General features: G+C 37.3%; 1 protein-coding gene and 1 long non-coding RNA gene across 2 annotated transcripts in view; one reads left to right on the top strand and one right to left on the bottom strand.

The window, feature by feature from the left end:
- The window catches only part of LOC116590608, a 30,860-nt gene extending 15,666 nt beyond the window's left edge, over positions 1 to 15,194 (bottom strand). The window contains exons 1-2 of the long non-coding RNA XR_004285677.1: positions 15,062 to 15,194; positions 90 to 293 (exon numbers count right to left, since the gene is read on the bottom strand). This is a non-coding gene — a long non-coding RNA (uncharacterized LOC116590608). The remainder of the gene's footprint in view (positions 1 to 89; positions 294 to 15,061) is intronic.
- The window catches only part of UNC13C (unc-13 homolog C), a 612,072-nt gene that overhangs the window by 527,701 nt on the left and 61,819 nt on the right, over positions 1 to 22,552 (top strand). Inside the window, 3 exon segments of the mRNA XM_032342611.1 lie at positions 4,850 to 4,973; positions 12,982 to 13,038; positions 17,559 to 17,639. Coding sequence (XP_032198502.1) covers positions 4,850 to 4,973; positions 12,982 to 13,038; positions 17,559 to 17,639 — 262 coding nt within the window.

Here is a 22,552-nt window from a genome sequence, read left to right on the forward strand (position 1 = left end):
GTTGTTTTCCTCTACATAAGATAGTTTTAAAAAGTTTTCTACAGAAATATAATAATTCATTAAAAAGGAAAAGACTTCTAGTTCATTACCTGATGGGAAAAAAGTAGGAATGACTTCGTGCAGGAAAGGAAAAAAATAGAGAGGAAATAAATACTGATAACCAACGAGTATGGTGTTCTGAGGGGAAGGAGCATTAGGATTTGATGCTTCTCAGATAAGACATTGTTTTGCATCCTCTTGGACATCAAAAAAGACTGGGGTAAGACCAGAATGTCTGATTTCATGTCACAAACCTGAAGAAGAGAATAGCACAAATACGAGTAGAATTAATTCAGCTCAGAGACAAGTTGAGTGCCTGACTCAACCTTCAATAATTTATTAAGTACCTATCTTTATCAAATTTTATTCTAGGCCCTAGGTAGTGATGAAAAAGAGAGTCAAAGTCCCTGAGTGATGGAAATGATGGTCTAATAGCAGTGGAAAAGCAGACCTTTGTGACCAACTAAGACAGTGTTCTTAACCAAAAATTCTTGTTTTTTAATGCTTCCACTAAGTCCCTACTCTTAGTAGCTCTAATTTTATAAGTTTGGAATAGGGTCTAGGCACATATATTTTAAAATGTGTCCACAATTGGGAACCAATGATGTAAAACAACCAGAGACATGTTTTCTTTCTTTTTTTTTTAAGATTTTTAAAAATTTAATTTTTTCAGTGCTCCAAAACTCATTGTTTATGCACCACACCCCATGCTCCATATCCGTGCCCTCCTTAATACCCGCCACCAGGCTCACCCAACTTCCCATCCCCCACCCCTCCAAAACCCTCAGTTTGTTTCTCAGAGTCCACAGGAGACACGTTTTCTTAAAGTGATACTTAGCACCAAACTGAGGTAGAAAAGTAAAAAAAAAAATTCAAAAACCTACCAAGGGACCAGTGTGACACATGGTAGTTTGCACATGTTAGTTACCTCATTTAATATTGTTGCAGCAAATTAATTCATACCAAAGGGACCACGATAAATAAGGATACAGTACCTTTCTTTAAAGAAAAAGACAACAAAGAATTATTAAGGAGGACATATTCTATAACTTACATTTTAATTCCATTTCCCTTTCCTTATAGTGTTTACTGCATAAGCAAGACTAATGTTCTTATGACTTTAATTTTAATATTTGGTAGACAAATTAAGTTTTCTGTTCTTTATGAGAAAATATCTAGGAGGTAGCTTAGCAGAAGGGAGGTGGGCAGGTGATGTAGAAGAAAGGACAGAAACTCAGAAAACCTTCCTCACTTCCTTAGTTTCTTAATGTATACTTTTACCGTCTAATTTCCTACACAATCCGTTCATGTTTTTATTGTATTAGATGGCTCTTTTCTCTGGCCAATATGGAATCAAATCATATACCACCATTTTGTCAGGAGTGTGATAGTGAATGGAGAGCAGGACAAAATAGTGCCAATTCTCTTAAAACTCCTACTGGAAAGGGGCGCCTGGATGGCTCAGTGGGTGAAGCTGCTGCCTTCAGCTCAGGTCATGATCTCAGGGTCCTGGAATTGAGCCCCACATCGGGCTCTCTGCTCAGTGGGGAGCCTGCTTCCCCCACTCTCTCTGCCTGCCTCTGCCTACTTGTGATCTCTCTCTGTCAAATAAATAAATAAAATCTTTAAAAAGAAAACAAAACACAAAAAAACCCAAAAAACTCCTACCGGAAGAATGCCTTCTGGTTTTTTGACCTCCAGCCAGTAGTTTGGAGACATGTCATTTATCATTAGCAAAACTACATATATTTGTATATATTGTAGCCAAACATTATAGAACATACAGGAAGTTCTGACTTATCCTAATACTGTCAACTACTAGCTGAGAGACCTTGAATTCATTATACCATCTGTAAAATGGGGCTAATACATAAAGTCAGTGGATCTTTTTTTTTCAGTGTATTTAAATTATTTTAATTTCTGTTTCTATTTTATTTCTATTTCTATTTTTATTTTTCTACTTAGAATTATACATCATTACATCATCTTCTATATAACTTTTTCTAATTCATAGGAGAAAGGGACAGTATATAAAGATACAAAAAAACCTTTGAGCTTTAAAAATTTGTGAAAGATTAAAATTTTTGGAAAGAGGAGGCAAATTCTCAGAGCTAATAAAAAATGTGTAACCTTAAAGCCATTTGTTAGGGGAGATTTTTAAAAGTCAGATATTAGTTCTGTTCTCAGGGAACCAACAAGTTAGACAGGAAAAGTAAACACAATGAGGTGTAAGTTTTAATTCCTTGTTCAGATCATTGAAAGGTATTCCATTTGGTTGGATCTTTCCAGGTGGATAGGACTTAAAAGCATGGACATGAGGGACAGGGATATCGGGGGAGCGAGAACACCTGGATATGGTTTTCATAAAAATCTGATCAACTGTATGACAACAACAACAAATTCCTATTGCCAGCTGGTATACACAGCATTTGAAAATTGTCTGGTTGATTGGTCTGTGGTCAACCAACCTAGATAACTCTGTTTCCAAAATATAGGCTTTTCAGCTTGCCTTATGCTATTGGTTAACTCTGACTAAATTAAGGAAGCAGTTGCTAGATCTCCTGTTCGTTCATTTAAAATGAATAATAAAGGACTGGGTGTCTTCAGGGTAGCTTTGAGAAAAATCTCCTTAGAAATCGTGCTATGTTACAAATGTACAGGTTCTCTAAATATAACATCTTATTTCTTTATGTTTCCATTTCTTCACCAAGACCTCCCCACTCTATAAAGCAAGCTGTAAACTCTTTGACCAGCTGGCAGAAATCCCATGCAGAGCTGCAAACAGGTCAAGGATTTTATACCTGTTCGTTCAATTCCAGTCTCAGCCGAGTTAGCTGGCATGCCAAGTATATGAGCGGACCATAAAAACAAGGTCAATTCTTAAACTCAGACCTTTTGAAAATGGAAATGACATGTCTGCTACAAAACTGGCAGATTCGTTTTGTCTCAAATTACCATAGGGATGTCTCCGAGATTAGGTCCTGTCGTTGGGCTATGATCCATCTGCTGGTTTCTACCCTACGTCTGTACCGTGGCTGCTGCCCTCCAACAGTGTTATGCAAAAGAGTGGGGCTACATGTTCCATAGCTGTGCACAGGGGCCCCGTCTTCCCTCTTCATCCAAAGGGGGCTCTTCTGCCTTTTCATATACTAGGGAATCTGCATATAGAGGTGTCAAGTAATTCTACATAAATGTGTATTTGGGAAATCTTTCCCTTTGCCTCTCACATGTCACATGCCTTTATATATTAATCACATGCATTTAAAATAATAAATTCTGTCTCTATCAGAAACCAGAATTCAAGTTATAATTTCTGAGTCCAAAAGCATACAGAGTACTCGGCAGCACTATAGGGAGTTAATGAGGCTATCCTGACGCCCTCTGCGAAACAGGTTTGATTAGCTTTTATTAAAGGCGCCTCAAAGAGTTCTGTGTCCTATTACAGCACATTCAGTAAATGTCTGTGCAGCTCTGGGACTTCACAGACCACTGGTTCATCATACAGTAACGTATTTGTCCAGGGCAGCAGGGGGGCATTGGACAACACCCTGGATTTGGAGGATGTTTCAGCCCTCACTTACTAGCTTCACTTCCTTGGACAAGTACCCTAACTTCTCAGAACCTGTTTTTGTATTATAAAATGGGTATAGTAATAAACAACAAAAAAAGATCTGCCAGAAGAGGTTTTTAAACTAAGGCGTTACATAAAAATAGGTGATGTTATCGTCATTCTCATGCTGAGAAGAATTTGTAAGAAACTTAAATTTAAACTGATTAAAGCTGGTAAATGTGGAATCTTCAAAACTGAACTTAGAGAAACAGAACAGATTAGTAGTTGCCAGAGGGGGGGGTGGTGAATGGCTAAAAGTAGTCAAATTTAGGAACTTCTAGTTAGAAGATATGTAAGTCATAGGAATGTAATGTAGAGCACCATTACTATATCAACAACTTTTTATAGTATATTTAACAATTGCCGAAGGTAGGAAGATCTTCCAAGAACTGTTAACTGTCTGAGGTCGTGGATGTTAACTACATTTACTGTGGTAATCATTTTACACTATATATGCATGTCAAATCATTACGTTACACACCTAAACTTACAAAATGTTCTATGTTCATTGTCTATCCATAAAACTGCAACATCAGTAAAGCTGGTAAGTTTTGCCTCTTGAGTAAAATTACATGCATCTTTTTTATGTTGGAGCAGTGTCAGGTAGTGAAGAAAACATGTTTCTTTGGTGTTTGGCCTGTATCATGAATATGGGGTATCTAGTAAAACGTATATGAAAATCATATACGTTGGGGGCCTTGATGTCAATTTAGGAAACAATTTAAGCAGAGAGAGACCCTGAATTCATTTTCTACCAAATAGCAAATTGTCAAATATATGTGTTGAAACATATCTTTAATATTATGTATTTTGTTCAATAAATGAAATTTACCATTTGAAAATTATAAAGGCCTATTCATATATTTAAATCTCAGTATTGAGGGGCACCTGGATGGCTTGGGTGGTCAGCGAAGTGACTGCCCTCGGCTCAGGTCATGATCCCAGGGTATCCTGGGATCAAGCCCGCACCGGGTTCCCTGCTCAGCGGGGAGCCTGCTTCTCCCCCTCTCTGTGCCTGCTGCTCTGCCTACTTGTGCTCTCTCTCTGTCAAATAAATAAAAACTAAATCAAACAATCAATCAATCTCAGTATTGAAAAACTTGAATTTCTGATCAATAAAATAAGTTGATACTCTCCTAGGAGGCTTTTAAATGATTAAAAGTTTTATTTTAAGTGATTATATGTTTTGCTTTATTTCAGATTAAGTCTCTCAGCAAAAATCTGTGAGAAAACAGTCCTGAAGCGAGTTCTGAAGGAGTTATGGAAGCTAGTTCTTAACAAAATAGAAAAACAGATTGTTCTCCCTCCTCTGACAGATCAAACAGTAAGTATTTAAAATCAAGATTCAATTAAGCTTATTGTTCTAATTTTTATTTTTTATTATTGAAGCGTAGTTGACATACAATGTTACATTAGTTTCAAGTGAACAACAGTGATCTGATAATTGTATATTCAAAGCTCACACAATAAATGTAGTCCTCATCTATCAATATATAAACAGGTTATTAAAATATTATTGACTGTTCCCTATACTGTACTTTTCATCTCGATTATTTATTTATTTTATAACGACGTTTGCACCTCTTAATCCCCTTCACATATTTTGCCCTTCTTCCCACACACCTCCTCTCTGGCAGATACCACTCTGTGTTCTGTATTTATGAGTCTGTTTCTGGTTTTTTTTGTTCATGTATTTGGTCTGGTTTTTAGATTGCAGGTATAAGTGAAATCATATGGTATTTGTCCCTCTCTGTCTGACTTAGTTCACTTGGCATAACACCCAGTGGGTCCATCCATGTTGTCACAAATAGCAAGATCTCTTTCTTTTTATGACTGAATAATATTCCATTATGTGTGTATATGTACACACAAACACACACACCACATCTTCTTTATCCATTCACCTGTTGGATGGACATTTAGGCTTGCTTCCATATCTTGGCTCTTGGAAATAATGCTTCAATAAATATAGAGGTGCATATATCTTTTTGAATTAGTGCTTTCATATTCTTTGGGTAAATAGCAGTAAAATTACTGAATCATATGTTATATCTACTTTTAATTTTTTGAAAAACCTCCATACTGTTTTCCATAGTGGTTCCCCCAAATTACATTCCTATCAAGCTAAATCAAGTGCATGTGGATTCCCTTTTCTCCACATCCTCACCAATAGTTCTTATTTCTTGTCTTTTAGATTCTAGTCGTTGTGACTAGGGTGAGGTGTTATTTCATTCTGGTTTTAATTTGCCTTTCCCTGATAATTAGTGATGTAGTTCATGTGTCTCTTGGCTATGTGTGTGTCTCTTGGCTATGTGTGTGTCCTCTTTGGAAAAATGTCTATTCAGGTCCTCTGACCATTTATAATCAAATTACTTAGGGTTATTTTGTGGTTGTTTTGAGGTTTTTTCAGTGTTAAGCTTTGTAAGTTCTTCACATGTTTTGGGTATTACCCCCTTAACAGATAATATCATTTTCAAATATATCTTTGGATTCATTAGGCTGCCTTTGCATTTTGTTGATTCACGTTGCTTTTCAAAATCTTTTTATTATAGTAATATAGACCCAGTAGTTTTTTTGTTGTTGTTATTTCCCTTCCCTAAAGAGAAAGACCCATAAATATGTTGCTAAGGCCAGTTCTCAAGAGATCACTGCCTGTTATCTTTTAGGGGTTTTATGGATTTAGGTCTTACATTTAATGTTTAATCCATTTTGAGTTTATCTTTGTTTATGGCATAAGAAAGCAGCCGATTTCATTCTTTTGCATGTGGCTGTCCAGTTTGTCCAACACCATTTATTGAAGGACTGTCTTTTCCCCATTGTACACTGTTGTCTTTCTTGTTGTAAATTAATTGACCATATAAGCATGGACTTATTTCTGGATAAATAGCATGGATTTACTTCATGGATTGCCATTCTGTTCTATTTGTCTATGTGTCTGTTTTTGTGCCAGTGCCATACTGTTTTGATTACTATGACTTGGTAGTATATCTTAAAATCTGGGATTGTGATACCTCAAACTTTGTTCTTTCTCAAGATTCCTTTGACCGTTCAAGTTTTCCATACAAGTTTTGGGATTATGTGTTCTAGATTCGTGAAAGATGTCATTAGTATTTTGATACAGATTTCATATAGACTTCCTTGGGTAGTATGGACATTATAATGATATTATTTCTTCACATCCATGAGCATGGTGTATTTTTTCATTTGTTATACCATCTTCAGAATATAAGCATTTCCCCTCTTTGGTTAAATTTATTCCTAGGTATTCTATTCATTCCTCTGGTGCAATTGTAAATGGAATTGTTTTCTTGATTTTTCTTGTTGCTACTTCATTATTAGTGTATAGAAGTATAACAGATTTCTGTATATTAATTTTTTATCCTGTAAGTTTACTGCATTCTAATAGTTGGTGGTGTGTGTGTGTGTTTTTGTTTTTGTTTTTGTTTTTTTGTGGAGTCCTTAGGTTTTTCTATATATATAGTATCACGTCATCCTCAAAAAGTAACAGTTTTGGGGCTCCTGGGTGGCTCAGTTGGTTAAAGCCTCTGCTTTTGGCTCAGGTCATGATCCCAGAGTCCTAGGATCGAGCCCCGCATCGGGCTCTCCGCTCAGCAGGGAGCCTGCTTCCTCCTCTCTCTCTGCCTGCCTCTCTGCCTACTTGTGATCTCTGTCTGTCAAATAAATAAATAAAATCTTTAAAAAAAAAAAAAGTAACAGTTTTACTTCTTCCTCACCAATTTGGATGTCTTTTCTTTCTTTTTCTTATCCAATTGTGAAGCCAGTTCTCCAGTGCTGTATTGAATAAAAGTGGTGAGAATAGACATTCTCATCTTGTTCCTGATCGTAAAGGAAAAGCTTTTTTTTTCATTTACTGAGGATATTAGCTGTGGTTTTTTCATATATGCCCTTTATTATGTTGTATTTTGTCAAATGCTTTTTCTGTATCTATTGAGATGATTCTTTTTTTATTTTTTGGAGTGTCTTTATCTGGTTTTGGTATCAGGGTAATACAACTTTGGTTTGAAAAGATGCTTTATAATGATACCAATCTTCTTAAATTTATTGAGATTTGTTTTGTGGCCTACTATGTCATCTATCAATCCTGGAGAATATTCCATGTGCACTTGAAAAAAAAATGTGTATTCTGCTGTTTTGAGATGGAATATTCAGTATCTATCTGTTAAATTCATCTGGTCTAATGGATTCTTCAAAGCCACTGTGTCCCTTGATTTGCTGTCTGGATGATTTATTTATTGATGTAAGCGAGCTGTTGCTGCCCCCTACTATTATTGCATCACTGTTAGTTTCTTTCTTTATGACTATTAGTGTTTGCTTTATGCATTTCCATGCTCCTGTGTTAGTGCATGGATATTTACCAGTGTTATATCCCCTTGTTGGACTGATCCTTTTGTCTTTATGGGATGCCCTCCTTTGACTCTTGCTGTGTAGACTTTGTTTAAAAGTCCACTCTGATATAAGTCCTGCTACTCTAGCTCCCTTTTTGCTTCCAGTTGCATGGAATATCTTTTTCCATCCCTTCTCTTTCAGTCTTTACATGTCCTTAGGTCTGAAGTGAGTTTCTTGTAGGCAGCATATACATGGGTCTTTTTTATTTTTTATTCCATTGAGTTGTCTTGGAGCATTTAGTCCACTTACTTTTTAAAGTACTTACTGATAGGTATGTACTTACTGCCAAGTTGTTGTTTTCTGGTTGTTTTTGTAGTTCTTCTTTGTCCTTTTCTTCTTTTGTTCTCTGTGATTCAATGGCTTTCTTTAGTGTTACCCTTGAATTTCTTTTTATTTACTGTATATCTTAGAGGTTTTGATTTGTGGTTACCATTGAGTGTATATAAATACCAAATGTTAAGTTGGTGGTCACTCAAGTTTGAACACATTCTAAAAACACTAAATTTTTGTTCCCCCCTCTACATTTTGTTATTGATGTTATATTTTAAGTATTTTTATTTTGTATATCCCTTGACCTATTTTGGGTAAATAGAATTGATTTTGCTATTTTTATGTTTTAATCTCCGTACTGGTTTTATAGGTGATTAATGTACTACCTTTACTACAGTTTTACTTTTATCTGTGAATTTTTTTCCTTTCATAGTTTTCCTATACTTAAGCCTTTTATGTCTACTTAAATAATTTAACATTTCTTCAACACTTCAACATTTCTTATGAGACTGGTTCTGTGATGATAAACTCCTTTTTGCTGGGAAACTATCTTTTTTTCATTCTGAATGATAACCTTATCTGGTAGAATATTTTTCACTGTAGATTTTTTCCTCTCAGCACTCTGGCCTGCTGTTTCTGTTGAAAATTCAGCTGGTAGCCTTACAGTGTTTCCCTTGATGTAACTATTTTCTTTTTTCATGATGCCTTATCTCTCCTTAGCATTACATTTTGCCATTTTAATTATCATGCGTCTTGTTGTGTACTTCCTTGGCTTCATCTTGTTAGGTAAGGGCTTTCTGTTCTTCCTGGGCCTGGATGTCTGTTGCCTTCCCCGGATTAGGAAATTTTTGAACCCCCTTCCCTCTCTCTTCTCTTTCTGAGATGCCTAAAATTCAAATGTTATTACTCTTGATGGTGTTATTCTTGGGTTTCACTTAATGCTGTTCTTGATGCTTGATGCTTTCCGTGACCCTGTCTTCCAGATTGCTAATCCATTCTTCTAGTGTATGTTTCACCTCAGTTATTGTATTCTTCAGCTCTGACTCTTTTTTATATTTTTTTATCTCCTTTTTGAAATCCTCATTACATTCATTGACTCTTCTCTTAAATCTGTTGAGAATCTTTATGACCATTACTTTGAAACCTTTATTAGGCACACTGAATAGTTCTGTTTAGATCTTTTCTGTGACTTTTGTCTTATTTTTTCATTTGGGACATATTTTTCTGTCTCCTCAGTTTGTCTAATTTGGTGTTTGTTTTTATGTATTAAGTAGGTCACTGCCATTTCCTGGTTGTGACAGTTGTGGCCTTGTAGAGATGTCCCATGGTCCCTTGTAGTACAGTCTCTTCTGGTCACTAGAACCAGCTATAGGGTTGTTGCCCTGCGTGGGCTGTGTGTACCCCTCTGTTGTGGCTGAGCTGTGACTGCTGTGAGCTCACTGTTGGGTGGGTGGGGCCAGCACGCATTCTAGATATCTATATTGGACTCCGACAGCTTCTTGCACAGCAAAGGGCAGTGCTTGCTCCCTGTGCTGCCATTTAGAGGTCCAGCTGCAGGAACTATGGACATGCTCATGTGTGGGGGTTATCTCCCATTCCAAGAGCAAGAGCCAATCTAGAGGGGCACTGGGCCAGGGCATGTTTGCTGGCAAGGTAAATGGAGTTTTAATACTGACTCCCACAAGTGTCTGGCTATTCTGGCTGGGGAGGACAAGAAAATTTGCACCTGTCACTTTTATTTCCAGAGAAATCTGCAGATGGCTGACCCTCTGGCACATACCCTAAAATTAGTCAATCAGCCCTCCTGTATACCCTGGGCACTTTTTCAAACTACTGCTTCTGTGGTCCTGACCAAGTTATTTAGCTTGCTCTCTCTGTAGGAGCAGGACTTGGTTACCTATCACCTTCCAGGGCTCCCAGAGTTAAGCCTTGTTAATTTTCAAAGCCAGATGTTATGTGGACTTCTCTGCCCTCTCTGGGTCCCCAGGGCTAGGGGTGCCCAGTGTGGGGTCTGATCTCCTCACTTCTCTGACCTGTGACATCTCTCCAATTTGCAGTGAGTCACCCCAGGTGTTTGGTTCCTGATTGTGTCTCTGCCCCTCCTACCCTTTCCGATAGGGACTTTTCTCTATGACCAGCTTTGGAAGATCTGTTCTGCCAGTCTTCCGGCTGTTTACAGAGTTAGTTATATAGAGGTAGTCGTTTCCTTGGTGTGTCCGGGAGGAAGCGATCCTCCTGTTCCATCTTGTTCCTCTCTCCCGTGGTTACACTTTTAGTAACCCATCTAATTGTACTTTAGGGAATGATTTTCATCCAGCTAAAATAACGATCAAATCCATTTTGGGAAAAAGTCTTCAGCAAACAGTAACTAAACAACGATCATTCAGATGACATTTTCCTCTACAGATCAATTTTAAATAGTAGCAGTCAAATTTCACAATTCCTTGACATTCAGAACTTCATTTTAGGGGGATAAAAAAGTATGAAAGTTTAACTCACAGCATTATCTGGTCTATACACATAATTTTTAAACTTAATTTTACTGTGAAACCCCAGGGAAATAAATTTAGGATAGAATACCCCCACTGTGCTTTTTTCTAAAACATTATAGTTTAAGAAGATAAATCCAACACTGCTCTAGGGAATATTTTTCTCCTTTCCATTTTACTTTCATCTATTACCTTTCCAGTTGGAGGTTAATAGAGGAGACACCTTTTTCTGGGTTCAAAGAGCATGATTGTATCATACATAGTGAAATAAGAAGGAACCAGAAAGCTCATTTGGCGGCAAAGTTAGACAGTGGTCAAATGGATGCACGCAGTACCAGCTATCTCTCAGTTCACATATCCTGAATCAAACAACAAAAAAGAAATAACCCTAGCATGCACATGTTATGGAACAAGTATTTTATTTCTGTGACTGAGAAATAGAAGTTGATGCAAATACTGAGTAATTATAAGCTAAACTCAAATGTTTTGACAACATTAATCGTGTAGACTAAGTCCATATTTCATGAAATTCTATAGGAATTGTTTTCTTATAAAGTGTTCAAAGATGCAAAGATTCATGTTTTTGTTGATTTCCTGCCAGCAAGTGATAAAATCTCTTATAGCCTGCCACATATGGAAAGCCAAATTACATATATACGCATACATGCACCCTTGATGCTGCTACATTTCTGTAATACCAGTTAGCTCTAATGGAATTGGGAACAGCAGGAATGGCGTCAGTACAATCTGGAAGTTGAGTTGGTTTATGTATAAATTTTCCTAGGTGGGAGGCTCTGCAATATAATAGAAGACCTATAAATTCAGCAGAAAAGGAAAGGACACTCAGCTAAGCTACTACATGGCAGTAGAAGGCACAGTTAGACATGGTTCTTCTATCCAAACAGATGAAGCTTGTATGGCTCTCACACAGGGAAGGCTAACCCCCCCCGCTGAGAGTTCCAGTTGTATGAATATTGCTCCAGCCCACATTTGTACTCCTTTGTGTGGATTATTTATTATTTTGCATTTCTACTACCCCGCTGTGGCAGCCATCAGCTCCCTGTGTGCTATACAAGATATCTCCCAAAGTAGCACTTCCTGTTTTTGATCACTCATCGGTAATAAAATTGCATAAGCTTTGACTATGCTGCCCATTGCTATTTTGCCCATGAGCCCTATTATTTCTAGAGCACAGTTTTGTAGAACGAGATTTTTCAAAAATACATACATCATGCTATAGTAGAAAGTATATGACATACCATTTTTTCTATAAGGCCTTCCCTAGGATAGCTTACCATCACCTCAATTTTCTCTAGCATTGAGTTCTCAAAGCATGAAGCAATATCTGTCACTCATTCATTCACTATGTCTTCTCAGAGCTCTGGTGTGTGCTGGGCACCGTGGTGGGGATGAAAATAGGAGCAAAATTAGATGCGGTTGCTGTTCTCGTAAACTTTGTGGTCCTTCATTTCCTAATCAATTCACAGGATCCACTAAAAAAATGAAGAGTGTTATTCCAGAATAGCTGATTTTTCCCTTCTGAGAAAATATCCTAGGGACTTAGAATGAACTTAGTACCAAATTTACTTTTTTCCTGCCACTTTTGCCAACGGACGTACCTCTAGTTTTTCATTCTAGTAATGCTGTGGATGGTTTAGTCCTCTGTTCTTCAAGCTTTTCCTAGGATGTTGGCATTCTAGGAAGAGCCTCTGGCTGAGGGGAGAGTTAAGAGGGCAGGTCTCTGATAGACTGGACAGCATTGGAGGAGCAGCAGCTTCACCTGCCTCAACTCTGTATCTTGAAAGTTTGCATAGATCTATTTGGGGCCAACCAAGTGGAGTGATGGAGCTGCCTCTACTAAAAATAAATAAACGTTAAAGATCATGGATTAAATCCATGTGCTACCTTAAACCAGCTATGTTAGTCGTAACCTGTTTGCTAACTCAGACTTAAAATTCTCGGAAGTGGGATGCCTGTGAGGACAATTATATTGCTAGCAGTACTAGATATCTTTGACTCAATCTGTAAAACCAGTTAAGTGTATATGGCATAAAAGTCACAAGTATAAGAAGGGAAATTTAATTTTCCATTGACTACATTTCTATTGTTACTGAAGATCTTAAGACTGACTGAGTCTTCTCTCTCCTTTTCTATGTGTGTCTCTAGGGACCACAGATGATTTTCATCGCAGCTAAAGATCTTGGACAATTATCCAAACTGAAGGTAATAAGAATAAAGGGATTATCGGTTGTCTGTGAAAGATAATAAGCTTATTACAGCTGTACAAGAAACTATCCTCCTACTAGTAATGGTATCCAGCCCTGCAGGACTAAGATGCATGTCTGTGATCTCACAGACATGCTTTAAGGATGGATCAAGTCAAAAGCTAGAGTCTGAACTTTATGGTTTTCCTTTTTTCCCCAAAGATTTCTGATACTTTCCAATTGGTAGGGCAACTGGGAAATTTTGGCTTTAAGTTAGATCATGTTTTCTTTCATATATGAAACAGGCTCTGTATGAATAAAGGCAAAATGGAGCACTTCGTAGAAATCTAGTAAAGTCTAGAAAAATCTTAAAGGCAAGAAAGCTAGGGTGGAAAAATGAAACTCCTCAAAGCACACCTTGAACTTGTCAATATATTCAAGCACATTGTAAATGAGGATTTTCTAACTTAATAACTCTGCCCTTTCTTATTGCTGAGATTCACAGGACTGTGCAGTTATGCAGGGAACATCAGCTTCTGTCCTTCTAGAATAGGAACTCAAGTGATTAAAATATATATTGTGCTTCTTTGACTGGCTTTTTCACTTAGAATAATGTCCTCTAGGTTCTTCCATTTTGTTGCATTTGGGTAGATTTCCTCCTTCTTAAGGGTCAAATAAGATTACCACATTTTCTTCATCCGTTCATTCATCAATGGATGACATACAGGCCAACGCTGTGCCTATCGTAGAAGTATGTGCTGCTTTAGATCCATTTCTTTCTCTTAGAATATAGTTCCAGACGCAGACCACCTTAGTTCAAATTCTACCTCAGCTGTTTCCAACACATTGACAAATGACATTGTCATCGCCATGTGTCCATGACACATGGACATTTGACATTGGCCAAAGTATTTAAACTTTTTAATCTTCAGATTTGGCATTTATAAACTGAAGAACATTTTCACACTTGCTTTATAGGATTTTTGTGAGGATAAATGAGATAATGCATACATTATCTTTGCACGGTAATTGCCAAGATTCTGCCACCACCCACTCACAGAGGCTGGCAGCTCAGAGTTAGGTCTCACTGGGATTGTTTTATGTGTATGACACAGGGGAAGAATAATCCATTTAACTGCATAATTACTTACGGAGATGAAATAGGTGTCCTATAGTTTCAGTACCCTATATTACTCCCTTGCTCAATAAAAAAAAAATGAAAGTCAATAATCCATTTAAAAGACATCACCTAAAATTTCTTACAGGTGTTCAGTTAGGTTGATGGTTCAGAGGAAAGGTCAAAGGTAGATGTTGTTACTCCTACACTATTGCTTTGGATCTTAGATCTTGATCCCTTCCTTTATCTCTCTTATTATCTTCCTGGGATTTATATTCCCTACTTTGAGAAATGGATTTATACAGGGTTGAAATTCCTCATATAAAACCATGAAGGTGAGGGCGCCTGGGTGGCTCAGTGGGTTAAGCCGCTGCCTTCAGCTCAGGTCATGATCTCAGGGTCCTGGGATTGAGTCCCACATTGGGCTCTCTACTCAGCAGGGAGCCTGCCCTCTCCCTCTCTCTCTGCCTGCCTCTCTGCCTACTTGTGATCTCTCTCTGTCAAATAAATAAATAAAATCTTTTAAAAAAAACAAAAACAAAAACAAAAAACAACCATGAAGGTGAAACAGCACAGTATCTCATTGCAAAAGAAATGGCCCTAGACATGCTTCTAGCCTCTGTGTGATGTTAGAAAACATACTCCATCTCCCACAGCTTCAGTTTCCTTAGTTGGAAGTCTTATCAGCCAGAACTTATCAGTTCTGTCTTATCAGAACTATCAGTCAGTCTTATCAGTTCCAAGTGCTAGAAAGCCAGACTAACATAAACAAGGAATGATTTATTGCTACATGAAATTTTATAGTCCTAGATAATTTTACTTTCCATCACTGCTTGATTAGGAACTCAAAGAATGTTATGGAACCTGGTTAGTATCTCTCGACTCTGTTCTTTCCTTGTATGATGTATGGCTGTAACAAACCTACCTTCTTATTTGTAAGATGGTTGCCTCTGCTCTATATCTAACATCCTTTGAACTTTAAATGTTGTAGAAAAGAACACCAAGCTTGATGTGAGGAATTCCAACAAATCCCACCAGAACATCCTGGTCTCTGATAGTGTTATCACCACTCCAAAGCCAACCATTGTGACACAGGCTTAACTGACATACCAGCTATGAGCTGGGTGTGCAGTCAGCTCTGTCTGCATCTTATGAACTCTGAGTGGGGTGGAGATAGCTCCCCAGAGTGCATAAATATGCTAGGTGGGAAAAAGAACACATTAGGTCCCTTTGCAACTTCCAAACTTCTTCAAGACTGTAACAAACTAAAAACAATAAAATGTCCTAAAAGGGTAACTATTATTCAAATTACAGAATAAGGCATCTACAGTATTTTGCAAAATTAAAACTCTGACCATAATAAAGAATTTCAAATTTTCCAAACCATTTTCCCTAATTTTACCAAAGTGTCACTTCCATTTTAAATACTTGGTCTTTGCAATATTTGTATGTTAGTTTGAAAGCAGGTTAAGATAAATCCAGAAATCCTATATGGAAATATTAACAATTATCTAACTTACTTGAAGGAATACAGAGTCAAGGAAAATAGAACAATGAAGGAAATTGTTTTTCTGCATTTGACTACCCTTTAGGATTAATCCATTAAAGAAGTATTTATTCAGCCATTTGACACATTACTTTATGCTCTGGAACTTCATAATGTAGATATATTATGTATGCCTAACTTATTACTATTTAATGGGATTAGATTTATTTGGCATAATTTTTTGAACAAACAAGTATTTTTAGACAGGTGATATAATATTAAAACCAATTACTACATCAGAGACTATAAATTTACTGCAAGCATGCAGTAACTCATTGCCAGCCTCTTTCAGAGACTCCCTTATTTTAATGAGCTATTTCTAGATCTCTGAAATTATTTCTTGCTAAAATTATATTTTTCTATAACAAAGAGTTGAAGCCAGACTGGTTTGTACTTACTTGCCCTTAAACATTTCCACCTACAGTTTAGTAAACATTTCCCATTACTGTTTGAGTCTCAATGGGTAGTTAATATTCCTATTTTTAAAATATTAAAAGGACACATATGTTTGTGTTGAAAATCCTGTATCAGACAAACATGTAGTGAGATGTCATGGACCCAAGGGGCAATGTATACCTTTTTTTTTTTTTTTTCAAAAATCTTCAAAGGAGTATGATTTCATTCAAGGGTATTGAACCCTACAACACTACTTGAAAGAAGTACAATTCATTTACCAAAAATATATTGAATTCCTAGCAGGTTATAATTGCCAAGATAGGTACTGAAAGACTGTAGACTTGAGTAAGACATAGATCAAGATTATCTTGAGAAAGTCATGTCATCTACCAAATAACAATAAAAAAGGGGCTAGAATAGGGTGAGGCACTGGGGATTGGAAAATCTGAGCATTGCATACAAGTGCCTGACCACTTTTGTGCAATGACCACTGAAAGAGAGCCCATGCTCCACCTGCCAAGCCATACATGTTGATGTAGAGCTGTGCCCTGCAGAAGAGGCACGGTTCTTAAGAAGGAAAGGCAGTGATTGAACCATTAGTCAAGCCATGCATTCTCAGAGCTGTGTCTGTTCATGTGGGCTGTCCTCTAATTCACATAAGACACCTATACTAGTTTGCAGTTAAGCTTCCGGAGGACAAAAGCCTTTCTTTGAATGAACAACATATCACAATTACCTGGGATGGCAGAGGCATATAATAAGCACTCAATAAATATCCGCTGAATATTGTTGACTAGACTAGTGGCACCTCTGGGGAGACTCAGTTTTGGTGGGCGGGGTGGGGGGTGTCAGGAATTTTAAAAATTTTCTCTTAGGTTTCTTTTTCCTTTGTGGTTGTCTTCAACTTTCTACCATCATTTCCCTATGGAAGTTTGAATGATGGGTTGAGAGTGTCCATAATGAACAATGAGGAAAACCCACCAGAAATGTGAAAACCAGCTCTAAAATTTTGGAAAAAAAAGATTTTAATGAAAATATGCAGAGCCAAATTCAGTTAATTCTTGGGGGCTTTTCTTAGTAATGACTAAGCATTAAGGGGAATCAAGAAAGAGAAGGAACTGGGGCCATTATATTTAAAGTAGACTTTATCATAGTAATTGAAAGAAGCTAAAATTCACCTCCTATCTCTCTGTCATGATTGATTTTCCTCAAAGTAACAGATAAGGTGAAAAAGCTTTGACACATATTTCCACATTGCTCTCTTTTTTTTCCCCCTAACATTAACTTGCAAGTGAAAAGTAAAACCACATACAAATCAAAGTTCAGCATTTCTTCTTTTGGAAAAGGGGTATTTATTGAATATATTACAAAATAATCCTCTCAGGTGTGTCCATGTGGGGATTATGCAGAGTCTGTTTGAAAACAGTTGTTGAATGGATTAATTGGTTAATGCATAAGTAATTGCTAACTTGTTTTTTAGGAGCACATGATTCGGGAGGATGCCAAGGGTCTGACACCAAGACAGTGTGCTATAATGGAGGTAGTCTTGGCTACCATCAAGGTAAGCTTACAGTACTCCTGAATTGTACATCCCCAGTCCTCTATTAGCCCTCAAAGAAAAGTATCCCACATGCTTATGTAGAGCTGTGCCACCCATAGACACAGAAGATGGTTGTCTGAGTATGTCAGATTGAGCCTGTACTCTCGCCACATTATCCACGTTCCTCTGCCCTTATCCTTTGTGTCTTGAAGAAAATGTGTGTGAAACTTATGTTATAACATGTGTTTTCAAAGAAAGACATGTACGTACAGCTCCGCCCCCCCAAGTTCAATTAAATAGATGCTTCAGGAGGTTTGGGGTTAACAGAATTTCTTTTCATGTTTTCTACGCTTGTTGAAATGGGTTTTAAAAGATCAATCTTCTCCTCTCTCTTAGTAAGTGCAATAATTTAATTTTCTGCTGGAAACCCAAAGGTATTGTGCTGTGTGCATCAATTTTTTCACAGCCCGAGGTTGACCAGAAGTTATTGTGGTGGGGGCTAAAAATGGACAGACCTCCAAATGTAACTTAGAAGTTGTTCCATATAATTCCTTTTATATTTTTATACATGTTTCATATTTACATATATGCATTTATATTCTTATGTGAAAGCTTATTTAAGAGTGAATTAACTAATTTATTGTCTGAATTTAAACCATGTCCATTGTCTCCACGTGTCACTGGGGGAAGCATCTCCTATCCAGCATGCGTGAACAGCATATCAAAAACTGCTAGCTACCATGAGCCATTTTCCAAGCACAGAATTGTACAGGATACAAACAGACATGATGATGCTGTTCATTAAAATAGACTTGTGCAACAGTTGGGCACCTCCAGAAAATTGTTACCTCCCAGCTTTGGTTTTATCGTTTCAGCATTTAATAAGAGACCATCTTTTCCTGCTTCAGTGTAAAATGAAAAACTGAAATATAAAATGAAAGTTGTGAGATGGGAATTTTGTGACACCTGGTGAAAAGTGGAGAGGGATTTAGGCAGTGAGACTATAGCAATGGAGTTTCTAAAGCTACAGCTAGAGTGTTATCTGGAAGTCTGGAAATTTTGCACAATCATTTTGAGGGGAAAAATGGAAAACTCGAAAAAGAAGCAGAAAAAAATGCAAAACAAGCTCTTTCTAAAAAATTGTTTTCAGAAAAGTGAATAAGAAATGACTGACCTTTGGAGTTATAGTAGAACTAATGGCCGCAAATCAGGAAGTGCTAGTAGAAAAAATAAGAACTTTGAAGTATACCATGAAGAGAATCAAAGTAAAATTTTTAGATTCTGAATTTAGTCCTTTTTGAATTTTATTAAGTCAATGCATGACTTCAAGAGAGGAAGAAAAATGTGTCCCATGAAAAGAAATGGCATTCAGACCTGGCTTCTGTCCCCACCACCAGCATTTCTTCTGTTCCTCTTGGTTGGGGCACATGATCGCCATCTAGTTATACCCGAAGTCTGGGACATTCCTGATCTTCAAACAGGTTTCCCCTTCTACATTTTGACAGCTCAACTATCCCATCTTCCTCTCCAGGTCATCTGGGATGATCTTTTAATTCAGTCTTAAATACTTCCACTAGCTGGTGTCTAAGATCCAGTAAATGGATTTATGCCATTATCTTGTTCCTCTAGGGCCTAACTCTGGTCCTCCTGAATGTCAGAGCCTGAGGTCAGGTCTCTACCTCCTGTCCCTATTATGAGACTCTCATCCCTCTGGTCTGCCCATCTGCCAAGGCATACACCTGGGCATTCATTTCTATGGCTCTGTCATCAGTTTGCCACAACTGGAATTCCCTTTATCTTGTCCAATTCTGAGATTTGCCCCAACTGAATGTCCTACCAAGCCCTAATTCTGATGTTGACTACAAAGGAATTCAGGTAAAAGAGGAATGACTACTTAAAGCCTACCAGCTAGTGATGGAAGGTCTTCTCAGAGCCCAGCAGAGGGAACCCTATAAGGTAAGTGGAAACTTCATGAGAAAGATGTTCATATGCAAAAGCAGCAGTTGCTGCCCAAGGTACCTCACAAAGGCTGCCAAAGACCTAATCCTACTTCCTCTGGAACTCAGTTTAGGCAAACGAGGTGGAAATAAAAAGTGAACAAGGAGAATGGCATGGAGTTTGTAGACTATGGACTGAAATAGCATTTTACATTTTTCCAGATATCTTCCATGTATGTACATTGTCTCACCTGATCTTTAAAACATCTGGCTGTTAGGTGTGTCAAGAGTGATCATTCACATTTTATAGATTAAACAATGGAGGCTGAGCAGGTTTAAATTACTGACAAAGGCCAGAGAGCTGCTAGGAATTGGCAGCGCTGAGAAAGGACCCCAAACCTGAAGATCACTGTCCTTGCTTCTACATCATTATTTCACCAACAACCAACAACCAGCAAAGGGGTGGTGAAATACAGCAGACCAAAATGAATAACATTTCTTCAGAGAGATTAGTTATTTCTAGATTAAAATGCCAGATTTCAATATTTAGATGGTTTTCTAAAGACGCTTTAAAATCTTTCAACTCCTCAAAGGTATTGATGAAAATACTCTCTTAAAGACTAAAATTTTAGCTGGACTAGAGTATTTTGTCATACTGGTCTCATGTAGTTTCCATTGTAAGTCACAAGTGGGGGGACTGTGGCACAAGTATCAGAAATTACAGTGATCTGCTACAGCTTGTGCGAGTGGGCTGTGACACATTTTATTTATTCACCTGCCAACGAGCAACCAAATCAGTAGTATTTGAAAGTGAAAGGAAAACCGCTGTTATAGTGGTGATATAGATATAGCCATATAGCCAACAATTTAATCAGTATGTATGAGCTAAAAAGCCAATAGGAAGACTTGGGACTGCTGTGGGATTCCCTGAAATGTGGATTTCTTTCAAAGAAAAAAAGCTGGCTGGTTTCACTTTTTGCCCAGCCTTCCAAATTACCCTGGAACACTTGTTCTTGGACCCAAACAGGACACTCCACCATGTGTGTTGCAGATGTTTGACATCATGGAGGGACTACACAGAGATTTCCCTAAAAACAAGAACCATGTGAATAAGGGCCTTCTAGAAATCTGAATTGCTTGGTATAAAGGAGAAAATCTGGAGTAGGTATGAGTATCTATTCAAATATAGCTTTGGAATTTACTTCTTACTTATTTAATCCTGTACAGCACCATTTCTGATCATTTAGATTCCAGACAAATGGCAGAGTACCCTCTGAGGCTCTTACTCCTGACTGAGGCCCATCCCCATCCTGCCATCCATTATTCATGAGGCAATTTTGGTGGCTGCTTCTTAGCATCTTTTTTATCATTATAAGTATAGTTTTTGCATTATTTAAATTTCAGCTGCTCATGAGAAGAGCAAAATACCTCGTTTGGATTATTGCATTTCAAAAATCATTACTTGCAAGCTTACGTGTGCAGAGAAAATATGGTGGGCAATGAGGAGATGGCTGAAGAGGGGTCTTGCTCTATCTAGACTTGGGAACCTAGACCTCTACAATAAAATAAGAGGTGTGGACAAAGTGCTGCAGAGTGCAGAGAGGGTAATATAGTGTCTGTGAGTGTCTGGGGGGAGCTTCATGGAGAGGGAAGTTTGGGGATTTATAAAGGGGATGGAATGGGGAAAAGCAAGGGAGAAAGTCATTGTAGGCTTAGAGAAAACCTTGAGTGAAATGCAAGAAGGAGTAGGTCAGTCTGAAAACTTCAAGTAGTCTAGTGCAGAGGAACAGATCAGGACAGCTTGAGTATTGTAGGAAATAAAAGAGGAACATTGGATTAGAGCCAAATGTTGACACTTGCACCAAGGTCAAAGGGACACAGTAGCATATTCAGATCTGATATATGTAAAAAGAGGACTCCAGCTGTGGTAGAAATAGTTTCTAAAATATTTTTCAGGTAATTCCTAAAAAAAAGAAAAAGAAAAAGAAAAAAGAAGTAAACCTTAGTTGTTAAGGGCAAATGATAATTTTTTCTAAGTTTGCAAAATCAACTGTCTGCATGGATTTTCCAAAAATACGATATAGATATTGGAAGGAAAAAAAATACGTGATGATGGAAAATTGCTACCAAAATAGTGTATGAAACCAAGAAGAAAATTCTTCTTGCAAACTTGTAAAGAAACATTAGCATGTTCCCATCAGTCAGTAAAAATAGATTGTAGAAGTTCTTCAAATATATGACAAATTTAAAGAATTAAAGGAATTTGAAATTTTTATTGGGATTATAAAAAGAATGGCTTGCTAAGCATGCAGGCAGTATTTATCCTGATTTTTCATTTAACAAAACTCTTTCTCTCTCACAGATCACAACCAGGTCTGAAGTGCTTTAATTTTTGTAGTTTTATGAAGAATATAATAAACAGAACAAAATCTGATGCTTTTTTAAAGAAAGAAAATGATACTTATACAAGGTCTTTCAATCTCTGTTCAGATGTAATAACAACATTCCTCATCACCCACGTTTACGTTACAAAATCCAGTGTATCACTGTATTAGGGTGGAAGCCTTTGCAAATATCAGAATATGAATGTTAATGCAAATATAAATAAAATATTGGGAACCACATGGGGAATTATATCACTGACAATGACCAGAGTCTCAGGGTAGTAAGTGATTAAGAGAGAAGGAAACTAGAGTGTGTAAATGGCTGTCCATTCCTATGGGAATAACAGGGCTTCAGGAATTATTGTCAGAAAATTAAATGAGTTATCACATGTTAAACAATTAAAACAGTTCCTATGTTACAGAAAGCTCTCTACAAATGTAACTATTCAATCACCTGAAAACTAGTTTATTTTGGATGAGCCCCTTTCTACTGTTAAACCCAAGATCCTACCTATTCAACGGCAATTAGGTTTTAGTTTGGTTTGGTTTCCCACCTTCCCTAATCCCTTCATTTTCTCTCAGTAAGGTTAATTAGTAAATCTGAGTCTGCTCC

Source organism: Mustela erminea, chromosome 5 (assembly GCF_009829155.1).
Source record: "Mustela erminea isolate mMusErm1 chromosome 5, mMusErm1.Pri, whole genome shotgun sequence".
Classification (NCBI taxonomy): Eukaryota; Metazoa; Chordata; class Mammalia; order Carnivora; family Mustelidae; genus Mustela; species Mustela erminea.